General features: G+C 38.1%; 1 protein-coding gene across 1 annotated transcript in view; it reads left to right on the forward strand.

Moving 5' to 3' along the window:
• The window catches only part of KIF5C (kinesin family member 5C), a 269359-nt gene that overhangs the window by 175242 nt on the left and 80829 nt on the right, over nucleotides 1–13288 (forward strand). The window contains exon 12 of the mRNA XM_029605443.1: nucleotides 4886–5061. Coding sequence (XP_029461303.1) covers nucleotides 4886–5061 — 176 coding nt within the window. The remainder of the gene's footprint in view (nucleotides 1–4885; nucleotides 5062–13288) is intronic.

Consider the following 13288-nt stretch of genomic DNA (forward strand, 5'->3'; position numbering starts at 1 on the left):
GCAGAGATGTCAGAGTATCAATATAGATAAATGAGCTCTGACCGACGTGCTGCGAATCACAGTAGAGAGCGGCTCTGACCGAAGTGCTGCACATGCGCGGACCAGAGAGCTCTGACTGACGTGAGCAAGCATCTCGCCCGTGTATATGGGCCCAACGTCTTGTAGCTTGCTATTCAAAACAAAAGTTCAAAGCCCAGTGTTAGAGGATTTTTTTATGTACATGATTTAGCCATAAATTATGGATGTATAGAGGGAAGATAATTTTCAACCTAGGTGTGTTGTTGAAAAGGATTAATGCATTAAATCATCTGCCTCAATGCATGAAAAAATGTGTGCAGTGTTTAAATTCAAATATTTTATTATTTTCCATTATTTTAAAAACCAAAGCTTTGTAATGAAAACAGTGACACAAGCAAAAAACACAAAGTATATGATGTAGGAATCCTAACCATTCCCTGAACCAGTTCACAATATGAGGGGAGGAGACTTACTGAAACTGCATCAAGAGAGGGAAAAATAAGATGGATGGGGAGGTTCCCTTAATGTTCCAAAACAAGGGTGTAAAAACAGAAGAGAATCAAGATTTCCACACACCGCCACCTAGAAATAGAAAAAGCAGTAAACTGGAGCAAGAGGGAGGGATAAAAAAAAATCGAATAGATTGCAGCAGAATTACACATTTACAGGGAGAAATTCAACCAAATTTTCCCTCCCAAATGTAAAACTGTATAGAAATTGCTTCCTTTTACGCTGAGTAACTCGCCACAAATACAATGTGCGGTGCTAAACGTTGCAGGTACTTTTAGCCGCTTTTAGAGAGCAAACACACGTACCTTGGATTTTCGAATCTACAGGTATTTGTTTCCCAGCCAAAATCTCTCCACAGAAAAAGCAGATGCAGAGTTCACTGGTCCTTTGGGCTTAACCATTTTCAAAGCAGAAGCCTGCATGTAGTTTCCCTTTGAGATCCGGTATGAGGTACATAGAAATGACGGCAGAAAAAGACCAATCGGCCCATCCAGTCTGCCCAGCAAGCTCCCACACTTATTTTCCCATACTTATCTGTTTTGCCAACCACCAAGTTCAGGGCCCTTGTTGGTAACTGTTTGATTCAAATTTCCTGCCGTTCCCTGCCTTTGATGCAGAGAGTAATGTTGGAGTTGCATTAAGCATAAGGCTTAATGGTTAAGGGTAGTAACTGCCGCATCAAGCAAGTTACCCCGATGCTTGTTTACCCAGACTGCACAGATCAATGCCTTGTTGGATGTTGTCTGAATGTAAATCCTGTTTTCCACATTTCCCCCTGCTGTTGAAGCAGAGAGCAACGCTGTATATGCATTCTAAGTGAAGTATCAGGCTTAATTGATTTAGGGTAGTAACCGCCGTAATAAGCAAGCTACCCCCACACTTATTTGTTTACCCAGATTGTTGGATGTTGTCTGAATGTAAATCTTCTTTTCCACATTTCCCCCTGCCGTTGAAGCAGAGAGCAACGCTGTATATGCATTCAAAGTAATGTATCAGGCTTAATTGATTTAGGGTAGTAACCGCCGTAATAAGCAAGCTACCCCCATACTTATTTGTTTACCCAGATTGTTGGATGTTGTCTGAATGTAAATCTTCTTTTCCACATTTCCCCCTGCCGTTGAAGCAGAGAGCAACGCTGTATATGCATTCAAAGTAATGTATCAGGCTTAATTGGTTTAGGGTAGTAACTGCCGTAATAAGCAAGCTACCCCCACGCTTATTTGTTTACCCAGATTGTGAAGTTCAGTCCTTGTTGGTTGGTATCCCCCCAGGTACAAAATACTTATAGATTTTGTATCTGGGGAGGGGAGTTTTGAAAACAGGGTATGACTGCCTTGTATTGGGGCAAATGGCAATGTTTATTTTACTATGATTTTCAAAAAAGGTTTCAAAACTGTGTACACTAGAAAAATTAAATACAATATCAATAATAAAAAATATAAAAAGAAATCAGAGAAAACATATTAAAACATTCAGTAATAAGTGAAAAAAAGACTAACAAGCCTTACAGAGTCCACCTAGTGCTCTTACAGTCCATAAAAACCTGATTATACAGTCAGGACTTCATCAATTTCCTCAACTTGATAAAATTCATTTCTGTCCGAAGATCAAGTGGTAGAGAATTCCAGACCAAGGGGGCCTGGCGTTGAAGGGTACATTTCTTTGTTCCTTCCAATCTGATACTTTTTGACATTATGTTCAAAATAAAAGCAAAATCAATGACTCTAAATGTGTGTTAGAATAAAGATTTGTAAATCATGTACAAAGTACCTTACATATTAAACTCTGGTTCAGTTGTTAGATGTCGCTTGTACTTTTTAAGGATAAATAAGTCTTTGTAATTTCCTTACAATGCTGTTCGTCACTGCAGGCGGATGTGTGGTTTTTCTTACTCAGCCCATTATATAGAAATGGCTTTCTGGGACCACCCCTGGAGACTTGGTTCACTGCAGTGCAAGAAAAGTAGCTTGATTAACACTGTGTGATTGCCATGGAGACAGGTTGTCTGGTGTTTGGTCTGGCATACGATTGGGAATTTTCAATTCCCTAATATGCTTGCTGGTTTGAATAAGTTTTTTTTTTTTTTTGTTTTTTTTTTAAATCTAATATCTTTTAAATAACCTTTTCATGGTCAAAATCTGGTAGCGGTTTTTTTTTTTTTTTTTTTTTTTTAAATGCAGCGTGGATGTATTCATTAAAATGTGTACTGAATGATATGTTACAAATGTAAAATAAAATAGATTGAATCATATTCTCCTTTTGTTTTGCTTTCTGGTAGTGGTAGTCATTCAAGGGATTTAATCATTGTCACCGTCATTGTGTCCTACTTCAAGAGGGAGAGATGAATCCATCACGAGAGGGCTAGGCAGTCACCAGGCCATTCTGTATAATGCTTTGTTATGCAAGCATCTTACAGTAGTGTGAAGGTTATAGATATGTGTGCATGCCTTGGGTATACCAGAAGAAAATGGAGAACTGCCTTCTGTACCCAAAGCAGTATGTGTGTGCATATCCTGATGATTATAAAATCTCATATATTTTATGTCACCTTTAGAATGAGCCTGATGAGGTAGGAAGAAAGCTCATTTTGAAAGTATATGGAGCCCTTGAAAAACTACATACAATTTATGTAATGGCGATTAAAAAGATTTTATATAGGTTATAATGTGTGTCTGTCTGAAGAGTAATATTCAATCCTATTGGCCATGGGAGAAACTAAGAAGCTGACATGCTATGCCTTAAGATACAGCCAACGTTCTTGAGATTTGACATTTTGCAGAGATGTGTGCAGTATTTAGCTTTTGTGTGCCAGAATTTTGGAAAGAACATTTTGTTAGCTAATTTCATTATTGCTCATTACCTGGATGCACAGTAATAGCTTATCTTAAAAAAATAAAAATACAACTGTATTTGTTGAGAGGGCTGCTTCAGCATGAGCAATGACATGTAATTAGAAAATAGTTCTTTTAATATGCCTCAAACACCACCTATGCATTCCAAAAATAGTACTGTCTATTCCAAGCATGTGTTCATTTCAATAAAGTTTTAAAGATAGCTGAAGAGGTTCCTTCACAGCAGTTAGGCATTAGCTCAGGGAATTAGAGCTCCACAGTAAAACAAGTTTTGACTTATTTGGTTTTACTACATCTACCTGATCATTGTCATTAGCTTTAAGTGATTATTTCTGTGGGCTTATTGCTTCTTCAAATAGCTTTCTAGCAATATTGATCTTTCCTGGCTCCAGAGAGATTCTGACTTCTAGAAGGATTAGTGCAAAAAGCAATGGCCCAGTTTTGGACGTAGGTATTAGGAGGTGCCATAGCTTTTCTGTCACACTTAAATGTCCCAATCATTCTAAAAATTTGAAATTCAGCATCTATAGATCTTTTTTGCATGCTCTCTTCTTTTCTGAAGGATTATTTCTCCATTAAATTGTAGAAAATGAAATCCTTGAGCAAGATACTCTATTTCCAAATTTATGGAGGCAAACTGATTTACAGGCTTTTTTGTCCCCTCTACTCAAAACTTAAGTTTGACCATTTGTCTTAATTTTTAATAAACAGCTTGGTATGAGCTTACAGCATAATATGTAGGAACACAGAACATAAGAAGTGGCATGCTAGATCGAGCCCCCAGCATCCCGTCTCCCAGAAAGTAGATCCAGTTTCTTACTGCTTACTCCAACGATAAGTGGTGGGTCACCTGGTTAAGAGCTATTTATGAGTGTGTTAGTTTTTGTAACATTCATGAGTTTTGCATTGATTGTGAATCCACATGTCGTTAAGATAATTTAAAAGTTAGGTTCACAAAAAAAACATAAAAAACCAAGCAGTAATGCTGAATGTAGTTTTTCCATTTCAGTTTATGGACAGTTTGAATTCAACATAGTACACATGGTTTTCTATTTGTTGTGTGTATAAGTATGTTATAAACATCCTTGTCTGAGCTATTATATGTCCTGCATATGCTGAGTTAGCAGACTGCATTTTACAGTCATATTAACATATTTAGAAAATTAGAAAACATTTTATTTCTAGCAAAGCTGTATCAAGTCAAATATACAAGTAACTTGTTTGACTGATAACTTTTCTATAATATTATTACATACTAAGTCTTATATACCATATATCTTATGTACATACAAGTTAAAAAAAAAACAAAACAAAAAACCCAAGAAAATGTTTTATATAAGCCATAGGTCATTCTGGAGTGTTATAATGTCTTTCTTGCATGTGCTTATCACATGGGCCTGATCTTTATGCAAAAGGTCTACCATAGCGTGGGTTCACTTTAGAGTTGATGTCTCTGGAATGCATTGGAACATTCTCCTTCAAAGTAACACATTTTTCTTCTGCAGGGGAAGCTGTACCTGAAGAGGAGCAGATCTGTGCAAAAGATCAAAAGAACTTGGAGCCCTGTGATAACACACCCATCATTGACAACATTGTGCCTGCTGTTGCCAACATTTCAACAGAAGAGAAGACGAAGTATGAAAAGGAGATTACCAGCCTTTACAGACAGCTGGATGATAAGGTTTGTGGCATAATATGGCATAGGAAAAAATCAGACATAAACAGAAAAGTCAGTGTGTTCTAAATTCTGTTATCTGTTGTACTGTTGCCCCCCTTGGCTGTGTTATATACTAGAGCACAGGTTTGAGATCAGACACTCACAGGGAAGGAAGAGTGGGCAAGAGAGAGAGAGAGATGCACACAGACATAGTGGTAAAGGAGATAAACACAAGAGTGGCATTATTAATAGAAATGTCAGTATCAAGTGACTATTCTGTACTGCGTAATGGAGAGTGATGATAATCAAGTACCAAGAGAAGCAATCAGAGAACTTCAGAATGTGGCAGAAAAAATAATCCCAATTATCTTGGGTGCTGCTGACCTGATTTAAAAAGAACTTTCGAGCACACCTTGACATATTGCCTTCAAATATTACACCCTGTGAGTTCCAGAAGGAAGCTAGCCTTGGCACAATGCAAGTATTAAGAAGAGCAGTTAGAATAAACTTGAGAACTTGGGGTTGTACCCAATGTGCCCTAGCTTAAGATGCTAGGGCACATTGAGTGCTAGCATCTTAGGGCACATAAGATGCTAGACACACACAGAGTGAGGCATAGCCTGTACTTATCCCAGTTGCACTTGCACATCACCTGAGTGCCTGAGTCTGCAGTGCTGAAAGTTTTGATCCGAAGGAGATCGCCAGCGGGAAGCTTCATCCCCTGCCACTGACATCGTTCTGGGAGGCCTGTAGGGCTGTTAAAAAGACAGGCCCGCAGGTGGCGGGTCATCAGCGAAGGACCATGGCAAAGGGCTGTGCCCCTTTGCTGGTCTCATGGTTGAGCCTTTCACTGAATCCTTCATTTAAGTTTTTTCTTAGTTGGTTTCTAGTAGTTCTTTAGGGCTTATGGCTAGGATTTTATACACTTTTTTTTTTTATGGCTTCCTTCTATATTTCTATAGTAAGTGGATAGGGTAGGTACAATCCTTTTTTCCAGGGTGGTATCCCTTAGTTTTTCTTCCATTAAGCATAGAGAGTGGAGCTCATTTGTCCCCCAAGAGTCGGTTGCTCTGTTGGGGTTCTATACAGATTAATCTGGTTTTGTTGTTTGCTTACATCAATGCTTGTTCGCTGCAAGGTAAAACATATGCTTTCAACATTACTAGCGGAGGGAAATTTGGATATTATTTAATTGTGAGACCTGGTTGTCTTCATGTGACTTGCCCCTTGTGAATTTTTTGCCCTGTAGAGTACTCCTATCAGGATGTTTGGATAAATAAGAAAAGGGGATGAGGAGTTTTGTTTTATAAGGGAAGTTTGCCATTAAAATTGACTCCTGTGACTATTGGTAATAAATGTGAATGTGTGGTGACGAGACTTCAGGATTGGTTGCTAGCTGTTCTTTACTGCCCTCCAGGTGTCATTTGTAAGAACCCACTTTTATGTTAGATTTTTCTTAACTTCTCTGAAAAAATCTTAACTGGAGATTTAAACATCCATCCGGATTGTAAGCCACATTCCAGTTTGTAGGTTTTTATGAAGGGCTTGATAGTTTACAGCTCACCCAACTGATTACTACAGCAACTGACAAGAGGGCTCATATTTTAAATTTATTGATAGTGTCTAGTCAATTTCAGGGTGTAATTAATGATGTGGCAATACATCCTGTCCTTTGGTCCAATCATTATTTTATTTCATTTGCTGTCAATGTGGAAAATATTTTAGGCCTATAAGTAGTGAGCAATTTAGAGTTCCTATTGATTCTGAATGTTTTAAATATGAATGGGAGCAGGTCCTTAGCTCTTTTGATACAGCCTTGTCTGGTTTGTCAACTGATATGTTGATTCAAACATTAAATAATATCTTTGACAAAATTGCTTCTCTTCAATGTAAATATTCAAAGTGGCAGAGACCAAGGGTTCCCTGATATGATATAATGAATTCCGATATATGAAACAATGCTTTCGCCAAACTGAGAGACACTGATGGTAAGCAGCAGTCAGCTTGAAGTTGCACCCATTATTTATCTTTACGCCGGAGATACAATGTTTTGAGATGGCAAAGAGAGCATATTTTAAGGTCTGCTTGTCTAATTCCTTAAGTCACCCAAGACAATTATTTTCTGTCATTCATAAGAGAGTTTCATGTAAATATTCTTCTGCTAATGTTTTTTTCTATTCAAGATTTTGCTCATGATTCTATTAATAAAAGTAATTCTTTACCTCAGAGACAGTTTTGAAGATACATCAACTGCACCATCCTTCTATCAACACTTTTGCACATTGGTATTTTAGGAACAGCTCTTCAGTGGTTCAAATCCTTTCTTTCTTACTACCCTCAAAAAATTATCCTTGGCGAATTTTCTTCTTTGTGGTATCACACTAACTCGGGTAAAAAAAAAAATGTTAGCGCACGCTAACATAAAATTCGGGTCCCCCCGAATTTCAAAGGCGCAAACCGCGGGAAATCAGGTGCATCCGGGAGGCGGCGTGGCGCTTTATGTCCAGGATGGCAGAGTCCAACAGGATAAACATCCTGCATGCAACTAAATGCACAATCAAATCTGTATGGGTAGAAATCCCTTGTGTGTTGGGGAAGAATATAGTGATAGATTTATACTACTGCCACCTGGCCAAGATGGTGAGATGGACAGTGAAATGCTAAGAGAAATTAGGGAAGCTAACGAAATTGGTAGCGCAGTAATTATGGGAGATTTCAGTTACCCCAATACTGACTGGGTAAGTGTATGATCGGGACATGCTAGAGAGAGAGAGTTCCTGGATGGAATAATTGACAGTTTTATGGAGCAATTGGTTCAGGAACAGACGAGAGAGGGAGCAATTTTAGATCTAACTCTCAGTGGAGCCACAGGATTTGGTAAGAGGGGTAATGGTGTTGGGGCCGCTTGGCAATAGTGATCATAATATGATCAAATTTGAATTAATGACTGGAAGGGGGACAGTGTGCAAATCCACGGCTCTAGCGCTAAACTTTCAAAAGGGAAACTTTGATAAAATGAGAAAAATAGAAAAAACTAAAAGGAGCAACTACAGAGAGACTCCTGATACTCGCTTGTGGTAAAAACTTGAACTTTACCTTTTTTTTCTCTCTGGGAGAGTCGGACGCCGGGTCCCCCGCGACGTCATAGGGAGGCGCCGGAAGACCTGCTACAAATAGCGCCTTCCCTTGAGAACCCTCAGAGACTCCTGATACTCGCTTGTGGTAAAAACTTGAACTTTACCTTTTTTTTCTCTCTGGGAGATTCGGATGCCGGGTCCCCCGCGACGTCATAGGGAGGCGCCGGAAGACCTGCTACAAATAGCGCCTTCCCTTGAGAACCCTCAGAGACTCCTGATACTCGCTTGTGGTAAAAACTTGAACTTTACCTTTTTTTTTTCTCTCTGGGAGAGTCGGACGCCGGGTCCCCCGCGACGTCATAGGGAGGCGCCGGAAGACCTGCTACAAATAGCGCCTTCCCTACGGCGCGTCGCCGAAGCTGCGTGCGCCCCTTGGGCGCGCGCGACTTTGCCCGACTTCACCCGAATTTGCCTGTAATTGACTGAGTTATTAATAGGAAAAGGATTTCAGAGTTTTGAATTTTTCAAATAATTATCAGGTTAAAAGGAACTGCATCATATAAGGAAATTTTTGACTTCCCTATTTCTATCATGCCTGCAAAGAGGAAGGGGAAAATCCGGGTTTTCCCTTCAGAGCCGGTGCCCTCAACCTCAACGCAGCAGGAAATTCAGAAATTTCTTATTCAGCTGGGGAAAAAGAGTGCCGAAGACCCAGGTGTAGCTTCCTTGTTAGGAGAAACAGGAAGCTCTTTGGAAGAGGCTTCTCTTAGCCTGGATACCAGACCTCCCCCGGTCCAATGCTTTAACGATGAACAGGTAGCCCAACCAATCATCCTAGAGAAGGAAGAAAAGGAAGGGCAGGAGGGTATAAGTTCCTCGAATTTGGAAGAACTGGAGCGATTGACAACAAGGCCTGAAAAGGTAACTCTCGAGGCAATCTGGGATGCAGTTAAAAGTATGAGTAATGCAGTAATAAGGTTGGAAAAAAAGATGGACTTAATGTCATCGGACTATCAAAAGAATGTGCAATTAAATTTGGAAAAACATGAGGTAATATCACGGAAAGTAAATCAAAATGAAGAAAAAATACAATCTTTGCAGAAATTAAATTTAATGGTTATTAAATATCAGTTAACTTCTTCCCATCGATTAGAATTATTGGAGAATAGATCTCGCCATCTAAATATTAGAATAACAAAGTTCCCTCAGGTTTTGGGAGAATCTCCATATACCTCTTTCCAAAAATATCTTAGAGAGGTATTATCCTTTTCAGAGGAAGAACTTCCCTTAATAAATACGTGTCATTTTTTCTTAAAAAGAGCTACAATTCCAGCTAACCTTACAAATTATTTAGAAGATTCGACACTTGATGTTATACATAGAAACACTTTACTTGTTTCACTTATTGCTGTGAAAGATATTGGTATTTTAATGAAAAAATACTTTCAAAAATTTCCCACTTCTTTTCATGGTCAAATAGTCAAATTGTGCCCAGATTTGGCTCCCGTCACAAGGATAAGGCGTACAGAATTTCTTCTTTTAAAAACAAAAGTAATTTCATTAGGTTTTTCCTTTTTTCTACGCTACCCTTGCAGATGCGAGATCAAAAAAGGGGACTATGAATATGTTTTTTTTCAAACTGAACAACTTCAGAAATTTTTAGATGCTCAACAACCTACTGCATCAACTCCAGTGCCTATTGATATACCATCTGTAGAGATGCTACAGGGTGATGAGCATGTATCAAATGGCTGATTAAATACCCAGCTTGATATGTAGGCTTGACAATTGTGTTTATCTTAGTTTATATCTCCTAGAAAATCCTATGTTCCTTTATAGTCTCTATTATTTCTTGCATTAAATTTGCTTAAATTCTTATTTTAGATATACAATACATAATTTGTATTTCCTTGAATTGTTTTGAGAATGGAAGGAAAAAAGGGTTTATGTAGAATCCATTGTATATTTCTGTATATTTGAAATGTGAAAATTCAGAAATAAAGAATTAAAAAAAAAAAAAAGGAGCAACTACAAAGGTAAAAAGTGTGCACGAGGTGTGAACATTGTTAAAAAAAAAAAAAACAACAAAAAACTATCCTAGAAGCATAGTCCAGATGTATTCCATACATTAAGAAAGGTGGAAAGAAGGCAAAACTATTACTGGCATGGTTAAAAGGTGAGATGAAAGAGGCTATTTTAGCCAAAAGATCTTCATTCAAAAATTGGAAGAAGGATCCAACAGAAGAAAATAGGATAAAGCATAAGCGTTGGCAAGTTAAATGTAAGACACTGATAAGACAGGCTAAGAGAAAATTTGAAAAGAAGTTGGCCGTAGAGGCAAAAATTCACAGTAAAAACTTTATTAAATGTATCTGAAACAGCCTGTGAGGGAGTCAGTTGGACCGTTAGATGATCGAGGGGTTAAAGGAGCACTTCGAGAAGATAAGGCCATTATGGAAAGATTAAACGATTTCTTTGCTTCGGTGTTTACTGAAGAGGATGTTGGGGAGGTACCCCTACTGGAGAAGGTTTTCACAGGTAATGATTCAGATGGACTGAACCAAATCACGGTGAACCTAGAAGATGTGGTAGGCCTGATTGACAAACTGAAGAGTAGTATATCATGTGGACCGGATGTATACACTGGTAAACAAATTTCTGGGAACATTTTGTTTCCTCTACAGCCTTCAGTGAAACAAGTAGATTTTAACAAGCTGAACACAAATATGCATTTATTATGTCTATATCATGTACCGTTTGCAAGAAAAGTATGATATACATTAAGCATTGTTACGTGTCTGTAGCGGCATAAGCTATAATGGCAATGTTGGCACCAGAAACAATGATGGATGGTAGCACACATTTCAGCCAAGCTCGCAGACTACTGGCACAAGATGCGCAACATATATGAGGAGCCCATGCTCTGTCCTGGTCACCAATTTTGCACCTGAAGTATAACTCGTGTGCCTTCTTAATGAGTGCAGTCGTATTTCTTTTCTGTGCTTTCAGAGTAAACTCACCACAGATGTAACAAAACATGTCACGGCTATGACGACATTGGCGCGACATTTCATAAAGTATATGAAATTAAATCCACAAGCTTTAAACTCAACAGTTTTAGTGATACGATTCGCTCATTCACACAGACATTGCATAGGAGAGTACTCATTGCTGCTGCTTATATAAGGCTGCGTCGTTATGGAAACAAGTTGGAATCTTGCAGCTGAGCTGGGGCTTGCCTGAGCAAGTTCTGGCATGATCAGGCAGAGTTTCTTGGTGTATTTTTTAAAAAGTTAGTCTCTGTTTCATGTTATGTTGCTTATGGCCATCAAAAATATGACAAATTTTAAAAATCATAAACTACTTTCCTGCAAGAAAATATATGTACATGAAATTGTTTTAAAATTTTACAATTATTGTAACACAAAATTGGCTGTTTCTCAAAACCTTTATGTGATGTTCAAATTTCAAAGTAATATTTGTGATCAGCATCAAAAATCTATTTGGAACACCAAAAAGCCTGAAAGAAATAAAAACTTTGTTTACCAGTCATACACCTCAGGGTTCTGACGGAACTCAAAAATGAAATTTCAGATCTGTTAGTAAAAATTTGTAATCTATCATTAAAATCATCCATTGTACCTGAACACTGGAGGGTGGCTAATGTAACCCCAATATTTAAAAAGGGCTCCAGGGGCAATCCGGGAAACTACAGACCAGTTAGCCTGACTTCAGTCCTAGGAAAAACAGTGGAAATCATTCTAAATATCAAAATCACAGAACATATAGAAAGACATGGTTTAATGGAACAAAGTCAGCATGGCTTTACCCAAGGCAAGTCTTGCCTCACAAATCTGCTTCATTTTTTTTGAAGGGTTAATAAACATGTAGATAAAGGTGAACTGGTAGATGTAGTGTATTTTGATTTTCAGAAGGCATTTGACAAAGTTCCTCATGAGAAGCTTCTAGAAAAATTATAAAGTCATGGGATAAGTGGCAATATAAGTGGCACATTGACTGGCATATATATTCTTTTAATTTAAACCCCTGCTTCTTTTCTCAGATCCAAGTTATTTTATTCCCTTGTTTTATTGTAACTGCATTCCTTAGCCTTCTCTTGATCTATTGTTTTTTACTACTATTATTATTATTATTATTTATTACTAAATGTTATTTTTTGATTTTGTTCCTATCCACTTGTTAATTGTGAACCGACATGATGCGATATTTATCGCGAATGCCGGTATAGAAAAACTTAAAATAAATAAATAAATAAATATCCTTTCATAGATTACAAATTAGTTAAAAGACAGGAAACAGAGTAGGATTAAATGGACAATTTTCTCAGTGGAAGGGAGTGGGCAGTGGAGTGCCTCAGGGATCTGTACTGGGACCTTTGCTTTTCAACATATTTATAAATGATTTGGAAAGGAATATGTCGAGTGAGGTAATCAAATTTGCAGATACAAAATTATTCAGAGTAGTTAAATCACAAGTGGATGGTGATAAATTGCAGGAAGACCTTGTGAGTGGAAAATTGGTCATCCAAATGGCAGATGAAATTTAATGTGGATAAGTAGAAGGTGATGCATATAGGGAAAAATAACCCATGTTACAGAAACACAATGTTGGGTTCCATATTAGGAGCTACCACCCAAGAAAGAGATCTAGGCATCATAGTGGATAACACATTGAAATCGTCGGTTCAGTGTGCTGCAGCAGTCAAAAAAGCAAATAATGTTGGGAATTATTAGAAAGGGAATGGAGAATAAAATGGAAAATGTCATAATGCCTCTGTATGGCTCCATGGTGAAACCGCATCTTGAATACTGTGTACAATTCTGGTCGCCGCATCTCAAAAAAGATAGTTGCGATGGCGAAGGTACAGAGAAGAGCAACCAAAATGATAGGGGAAAGACTAAAGAGGTTAGGACTTTTCAGCTTGGAGAAGATAGCTGAGGGAGGATATGATAGAGGTGTTTAAAATCATGAGAGGTCTAGAACTGGTAAATATGAATTGGTTATTTACTCTTTCGGATAATAGGAGGACTAGGGGGGGCACTCCATGAAGTTAGCATGTGGCACATTTAAAACTAATCTGAGAAAGTTCTTTTTTACTTAACACACACTTAAACTCTGGAATATGTTGCCAGGGGATGTGGTTAGTGCAGTTA

The sequence above is a fragment of the Rhinatrema bivittatum genome, chromosome 6, assembly GCF_901001135.1.
Source record: "Rhinatrema bivittatum chromosome 6, aRhiBiv1.1, whole genome shotgun sequence".
In the NCBI taxonomy this organism is placed as follows: Eukaryota; Metazoa; Chordata; class Amphibia; order Gymnophiona; family Rhinatrematidae; genus Rhinatrema; species Rhinatrema bivittatum.